The following is a 7,967-nucleotide window of genomic DNA, read 5'->3' as shown; positions in this document are numbered from 1 at the left end:
GGCAGGGGGTAAGCATGTGTGTGTCGACCTCACTGGGATGTCCCCACTGGTGGGGCTGAGAGACAGTGGCTTCGTTCCGAGACAGGCGGTTTTGAGGGCGGAATCTAGGAAGGTTGCTAAGCATAAAACGGCGTGTTTGGAGAATCAGCACGTGTTCATTTCATTTGCCTTCGACACATTTGGATCCCTAGCTCCCGAGGCGGTTCGCTTTTTAGAGCGGGTGCAGAATGTGGTCCACAGTGACTCGCAGAGCCCGAGGAACCAATGATTGATATTTAGTAGAATAGGCTTTGCGATCCAAAAGGGGATATCGGCGCAGCTTGTTGCTCGCTTCCCATTATCCAGATGTAGTTTGGGTTGTGTTAAATGTTAATAAAAAATTTCTAAAACTTTAAATCACAATACTTTATTCACCGGAAAACAAGCTAGATCTAAACTCCAAACACACACAAATATGCTTAATCAAACAAATAAAGCTTGAAACATAGCTTCCTTTTTACGTGAATCGCTCATGAATCTCAACCTCGGTGTTGATTAGAAGAACTATACTATTAAGGAAGTTAAGGGGGCTACGTTGTCGGCAATGGTGCCGGAATTGTATCAGATGCATAATTGTTTAGGGATGGAATCGTTGATCGAAGGTTGCAAATTGCAAGAAGCCTTAGGCGAGGGGTATATTGTATATAGTCTTATACTCTTTAAACTTTAGGATTTAGGAGATTGACAAATTATTTTTTAAAATTTAAAGTATAACAAATAATTAACGTGTTAACATGTATTTAACTTGTCAGGACACATTTGTTAAACCCAAGTCATTTAAAAAAATTAATTTCACACAACAATTTTTTTTCAAAAAGGTGATGAATTAGGCACGCAAAAAGTTTTAATAATCTTAAAAAAAATTAATTTTACATATTTAATCATCGTTTCTAAGAAAAAGAAAAAAGAAAAGATATTTAATGATCCAACCTCTTATAGCCGTACCGAAAACGACTCACGTGACAATACTCCTCTGCATCGCACCCACCAGACATCACAAACCTTCACAAACAAACTATTCATTTATTCCCACACCCGTCAGATCACCCCAACGTGAATCAAATCCCACCCGTCCATTTTCACTTACCCTCAATTTCAAAATTCAAAAATCAAACCAAAATATCTGGAGCCATGTGACCTTTGACCCCACACACCCATTTCCAGATCACAAACACACCAATCCCACACCACCATAATAACCTCCGCTTGTACCTCACGCAATAAAATAACACACGAATATTGCACTCAGTAATTTAACATCTACAAGTCCCTGTATCTATCTATATCTATATTATATATATACATCATTTCACTAATTACTACTTCACTCATCACTCTGAAACCCTAATTCTAATTCCCAAATTTCTCTCCGTTTTCTTATTCAAAAATTTATAAAAAATGAGAGAAATCCTTCACGTGCAGGGCGGCCAGTGCGGCAACCAGATCGGAGCGAAGTTCTGGGAGGTGGTGTGTGCTGAGCACGGTATCGACGTCACCGGAAAGTACACCGGAGACTCAGAGCTTCAGCTTGAGCGAATCAATGTGTACTACAACGAGGCGAGTGGCGGGAGGTTTGTTCCACGCGCCGTGTTGATGGATCTGGAGCCTGGAACCATGGACAGTATCAGATCTGGCGCGTACGGACAGATCTTCCGGCCGGATAACTTCGTGTTTGGACAGTCTGGTGCCGGTAACAATTGGGCCAAGGGGCATTATACTGAAGGAGCTGAGTTGATTGACTCCGTGCTTGATGTGGTGAGGAAAGAGGCTGAAAACTGTGACTGCTTGCAAGGTATATATGTCTATTTTGTTTGTTATGGTGTTTGAAGTTGTAGATCTGGTGTATGTGTGAGTTGATTTGTTTGATTAGAATGCTAGATCTGTGTTTTGTGTATGTAAGTTTTAGATCTACTAAATGCTTATTGAATATTGCTAGAACTTAAGTGAAGTAGAATGTTATTTGTATATTATTCACTGTATGAATATGTTTTACAATTAATTGATGTGAAGCTCTGTAAGTTTGAGTTAGTTGAAAGCTAGATCTATAGTATTGACTGTAGATCTGCAAACTGTTTGAAGTTTTTGAATATTAATTTTAGATCTGAAAGTTGTTTTAGGTTAGTTATGTTAAGATGTTTGTATATTTATCATTGTTGTTTGAAGTGTTTTGATAGTGTTGAAATGCTAGATCTGTATTCTGTCTGCAAGCTTTTGAATGTATAGATATATTAACATCTGTTTGTAGACATATTCTAGAACTTGTTTGAAGCTAATTAGGGTTACTGCATCAATTGATTATGTGATGTATATATATGTATTCATCATTGGTTGAATCTGTTTTGAAATGTTGTGGTAGTAAATCTAGATCTATTTTATCAGTTTATTTGAAGAAGATTTATAAATTCGGATGTTTTTTTTTGCAGGTTTTCAGGTGTGCCATTCTCTTGGTGGTGGTACGGGGTCTGGTATGGGAACACTTTTGATCTCGAAGATCCGAGAAGAGTATCCAGACAGAATGATGATGACCTTCTCTGTGTTCCCATCACCAAAGGTTTCTGACACTGTTGTCGAGCCCTACAATGCCACATTGTCTGTCCACCAGCTTGTTGAGAATGCTGATGAGTGTATGGTTCTTGACAACGAAGCGTTGTATGACATTTGCTTTAGAACTCTCAAACTCACCACTCCAAGCTGTAAGCTCTCACACCCATTCCAATCCATATTTTGTGTTATAGTTATTGTTTTTATTTATACTGATTAATTGTGAACCTGTTTATATGCAGTTGGCGATCTTAACCATCTGATCTCTGCAACCATGTCTGGAGTCACCTGCTGTTTAAGGTTTCCTGGTCAGCTCAATTCTGACTTAAGAAAGTTAGCAGTCAATCTCATTCCATTCCCACGGCTCCACTTCTTCATGGTCGGGTTTGCCCCTCTCACCTCACGTGGTTCCCAGCAATACCGTGCTCTAACTGTACCTGAGCTTACTCAACAAATGTGGGATGCCAAGAACATGATGTGTGCTGCTGACCCACGCCACGGTCGTTACCTAACTGCTTCTGCCATCTACCGTGGCAAGATGAGCACCAAAGAAGTCGATGAGCAAATGCTGAACGTTCAAAACAAGAATTCCTCGTACTTTGTTGAGTGGATCCCAAACAATGTGAAATCAACTGTTTGTGATATCCCACCAACAGGTTTGAAAATGGCTTCAACGTTTATTGGGAACTCTACATCGATTCAAGAAATGTTTAGACGTGTCAGTGAGCAGTTTACTGCTATGTTTAAGAGGAAGGCCTTTTTGCATTGGTATACTGGTGAGGGTATGGATGAGATGGAGTTCACTGAGGCGGAGAGCAATATGAATGATTTGGTGTCTGAGTATCAGCAGTATCAGGATGCAACTGCTGATGAGGAAGGTGAGTACGAGGATGAGGAAGGAGAGTATGAGGAGTGATGAGTTGTCGTTTCGCTAGCTGTGTTGTGGTTGTGGTTGTGGTTATTATGGTTGTAATCTCGACTGCCATTGAATCTATCAGGGTTACTTGTTTCGAATCGTTGCTATTTTGAATTTTAAGTTGTATTTTCAGTTTAGACCTGTTATTGATCTTGAGACAATATGGTTATGTAGTTTACTGTTTTTATGGATTATAATGTTGATTTTGATATGATACCTGTTTGTTTTATATTATGTTTTAGCAGTAATAGATTGTGTGTCTATAATTTGTTTGGCTTTTGGTTTATTCAGTTGGAAGATTTTGATGACGAGATAAAAACAGAACTGAACTAGTTTCAGATTTTCAGCAAACCGAACTAAGTACTAAATTTGAATTTCGTTTAAACCAAACCAAACTTGTTGGGGAGTTATAGTTATGATTTTAAACCAAACCAACCTAAAAACTAAACTGAATAATACGAACGGAAGAAGAAATAACAAGAAAATGCACCATAATGTAAAGAGTATACAATCAAGGAATAAAGATAACTGAGAATGGGTTATTTTACAGAGGAAGAGTTTTCTTGTGAATAGAAGAATTATTTTTACAAATGGGTATGTTTGGGATTACTAATCACTTGGGGGGGCTGGCTTTGTTTTTTAATCATAAATGGGGTGTTAGTTTTTAATAGTGGCGAATAAGAAAGTTGGTATAGGTGTGTAAGGGAGTTGTCAGGTGAGAGAATCTTACTTGTATTTGATGGTGGCGAATAAGTTAAATTGCGTTTGATAGTGGCGAGTAAGAATGAGGTCACGTGACCAAGTACAATTAGCACTTAGTATTGGCGAATAACCTTAATATCACTTGATATCGGCGAGTAAGGGTAGCTCTCAACTTTTCCTACTGCATTCTCTGGACATGTTTTGATTATCTTCTTCCTCATATTCACACAGTGAGCCAAGTTTGAGGGTTCAATATCACCCGAATTTGTTTCAATTGCATGAGTTACACATTTGAATAATAGACATGTCAACAGTTCGACTCGAGTAGGGTTTGATGATGTTGACCCCATGGTTATAACCTTCTCTTTCAACTCTTTTAGTTTTGAGTTTCTGAAGATTAATCTTTTAGATATAACGTTACCTTTGTGTGTCATCTTGTTTATAACCTCGGGTATTTTGATTGTTTCAGTATTTGTTGAGAAATTAAAATTAGGGTTATATCTTTATTCGTTAATACTAAGTGCTAATTGTACTAGTCACGTGACCTCATTCTTATTTGCCACTATCAAACGCAGTTTACCTTATTCGGCACTATCAAACGCAATTTACATTATTCGTCACTATCAAACACAATTTACATTATTCGTCACTATCAAATACAAATAAGATTCTCTCACCTGACAACCCTGAATAGATTTATCGAATACTGACATGCTGTTAAAGATTAATCTTTAAATGAAGAGCGGAGCAAGAAAGAAAATCGACTTTAGAAGTGCTGCATAGGTGGAACATAATATCAATTACCTCCTGGTAATGTATGTTGTGTAGGAATGTTGAAAAAACTGCTAAGCATCTCTTTATCTCATGGTAAATGTAAAAATTATATTCATTTTTGTTTATTTTATATTCGAGAGCCGAGACATTTTGAATCACCATAATTTCATCACGGGTGATGGAAGCAAGAAGAAAACTATTAAGGCCATCTTGTGGATTCCATGTTGGTGTATATGGAAAGAGTCTTGGGTTAACAGGCGGAGGGCTTGGAGTGTAATTTTTTTTCAACCAATCAGTTTCATCCCCTTACATATATATAAATAAGAAAAAATTAAATACTTATTGTATTAGTTAAATAATGACGCATTATTAATGGAATAGTTAGATAGCCCACCCCCAAAAAAATATGTGACAATGACGTGGTAGTCTTATTTTTCTCTTTTACTTAAACCACAACACATAGTCTAATAGTTAATAGTATAGGTTAGTAGGATTGTATGAACCATTGCATAGACAACCTTATTTGTTTTACATAGATAATTGACACATTAATTTTGATTGTATATGCTCTATGAAAAATTGATTCTTCTGAATTTTGAAAGCATTTTTGCTTACTCGTTAGTGCTTCTTTAAATTTACTATCATCTAAATTCGACTGAATTTTTTTAGACCAAATAATAATAATAATGACCTTAATATGTAACTGTCTACAAACTATAAGGGGATATATTGAACATGTAAAGTTGCATTACATTCATTGCAAAAACTATACTCGCCGGCCGAAACAGAGAGAAGAAAATGGCGACGAGATCAGTAGCTTCATGGAAGCAGTTATTATCTTCAAACTTATTAATCAGACGAACATTAAGCACATCTTCTTCTTCTTCAAACCCTAGCTCAACAGTGTCGAAATGTAAGCGAAAGAAGAAGAAGAAGAACTTGTTCGAGGTGGCTCAGTTTCTTCCTAATTGGGGCGTCGGTTATCACATGGCCAAAACTCACTGGTCTGGCGTTGCCTATCAGATCACCAAAATCAATCTCTACAAGGTCTCTTCTTCATTTTTCGATTTCATGTATTGTATTGTGCGTGTTTTGATTTAGGGTTTTTGAGGTGTTGGTTACTTCTAATTAATGAATTAGGGTTCTGATTCTGTAGAAATGATATTAATTACATTGTAAAATCAAATGTTAAATGAGTTATCGAGCCCGAGCCTTTAATAAAGCTCGAAGCGAGCGGTCCTTATTTATCCCGGGCAGTAAGTAAAGCTCTTTTAGTTATCGAGCTCGAGCAAAGTTTTAACTCTTTTGGATTAATATGTATTAGTTTCACACTACGTAGCCGAGTTTTGGCCTGTTTAAGATACTGCAAAGGAGCTTCGTTTGGTTTTTCTCAAAATATATAAAAAATAATTAATAATGGTATGTAAATTAATTAATAAATAATAAACGAGCAGAGCTCGATTTTAGAAAAGTGCTCAGAAGTCGAAACGGGCTGAGTTCTAGCTCCTGTAAGTCAAAACGAGCCGCTCGGGCTTGGCTCTCGTTTGCACCCTTAGTACATCTTGAGCTGCTAGTTACTTCCAAATAACAAACTTACTAGGTCACAAGTTTAAAGCAAATTACACTTCTAATTCTTTAGAAATGATTTTGATTACGTTGCAAAATCAGATGTTAATCAATTTTTACATGGTTTCAGTTTTGAGGTTGAAAGGTGATTGTGTTTGTTAATTGGTTTGATTTTCAGGATGGTAAACATGGGAAAGCATGGGGAATTGTTCACAAAGATGGTGAGTTATGATTACTCTTTTAAGTAACTGTTACCTGTATTGCATTTGCAGCTGCCATCTTCAAGTTTTCAAATAAATTGCCTGTTTGATATACTGTTATTGTCTGTAATTAAATTGTTTGTGCGGCTTTTTAGGGTTTTAACTTGCTATTTAACTTGTTGGTTCTGGATATTAGTCATTAGATTCAATATATGTATAGTTATAGTCTTAAAACTCATTTAAGGTTTGTCTATGTTGATGATTATGTAGGTATACCCGCTGCTGATGCTCCAAAGAAAATTAGTGGCGTTCACAAGCGTTGTTGGAAGTACATTCCTAACTCAAGCAAAACTGAACAAACAACACCTCAACCACAATCTGAACCCGAAGTTCAAGCCGCATGATGATTTTGAAGGTGTTTTTTTTTAATCTTTTTTATTGGTTGAAAATTTTTATTTTCCATTTTCAAGAATGCTAGTGTTTGATATGGATTAGAACTAATTGTGATCTTGATGGATCAATTTTACACTTTAAATATTGCTCTTTGTTTAAGCACGTACAATTTTTGATGTGGTCCCGTGGATTAGTGTCGGGTAGAATAAACAAGCAGAGCCAGACTTGCGTAAGTTGGAGCTCTGCTTGTTTAACTTAACATAGCTTGTTTTGTGGTCTATATCGTAAGCTCGAGCTTGGCTTTTTTATTATTTGTTAATTATATACTCTTATAGTCTTATGTGTGTATAATTGATTTAATATATTTGAGATTAAAATTATATATAATACTATTTAATATATAATGTATTTTTATGTTAAATAAAGTTTATTATACTTGTATAGAAATCATAATATGCTCATTTAGGCTGATGAGCCTAATCAATGTATGTAAAACTATAGTCCATTTGTTAAACGGACTTTAATTTAAACTAGAGCTTTTAGCGAGCCAAACTCGAGTAACTCATGATAGGGGTGAGCATTAGTTGAATTAACCGACTTAACTGAAGCGAACAATTAAGAGATGGCTCGGTTCCAATTAACCGAAAATTACGGTTTGGTTTTGGGTTTGAAGTGTGATGTAACCGAATTAACCAAACTGAACGGAACCAATTGTGTATATAGTTAAACTTCCTGTATAAGTTGAATTTCGGTTCGGTTTGGTTAGGCCTCAAAACTGAAGCTAATCACCTTATGCACACGCCTATCTCACGAGTGGCTCGTTTACACTCCTAAGT

At 36.4% G+C, this 7,967-nt stretch overlaps 2 protein-coding genes across 2 annotated transcripts; both read left to right on the top strand.

The window, feature by feature from the left end:
- Window positions 1–1,353: 1,353 nt before the first annotated feature.
- Window positions 1,354–3,707, top strand: LOC143618736 (tubulin beta-2 chain-like). Its single transcript, XM_077090834.1, has 3 exons — window positions 1,354–1,831; window positions 2,463–2,732; window positions 2,823–3,707. The coding sequence occupies exons 1-3, from the start codon at window positions 1,438–1,440 to the stop codon at window positions 3,494–3,496; spliced, it is 1,338 nt and encodes a 445-aa protein (XP_076946949.1). The 5' UTR covers window positions 1,354–1,437; the 3' UTR covers window positions 3,497–3,707.
- Window positions 3,708–5,726: 2,019 nt separating this feature from the next.
- On the top strand, window positions 5,727–7,266 carry LOC143618115 (uncharacterized). The gene is made up of 3 exons (XM_077090437.1): window positions 5,727–6,019; window positions 6,717–6,759; window positions 7,009–7,266. Exons 1-3 carry the CDS (start codon window positions 5,771–5,773, stop codon window positions 7,140–7,142), a joined length of 426 nt encoding a protein of 141 aa, XP_076946552.1. The 5' UTR covers window positions 5,727–5,770; the 3' UTR covers window positions 7,143–7,266.
- Window positions 7,267–7,967: the final 701 nt, after the last annotated feature.

This window comes from Bidens hawaiensis, unplaced genomic scaffold (assembly GCF_021521415.1).
Source record: "Bidens hawaiensis isolate Kalapana, Puna unplaced genomic scaffold, B.hawaiensis_p1.1 tig00002338_1, whole genome shotgun sequence".
NCBI lineage: Eukaryota > Viridiplantae > Streptophyta > Magnoliopsida > Asterales > Asteraceae > Bidens > Bidens hawaiensis.
Note: the sequence above shows the minus strand (reverse complement) of the source record. Positions and strands in the feature narration are given on the sequence as shown.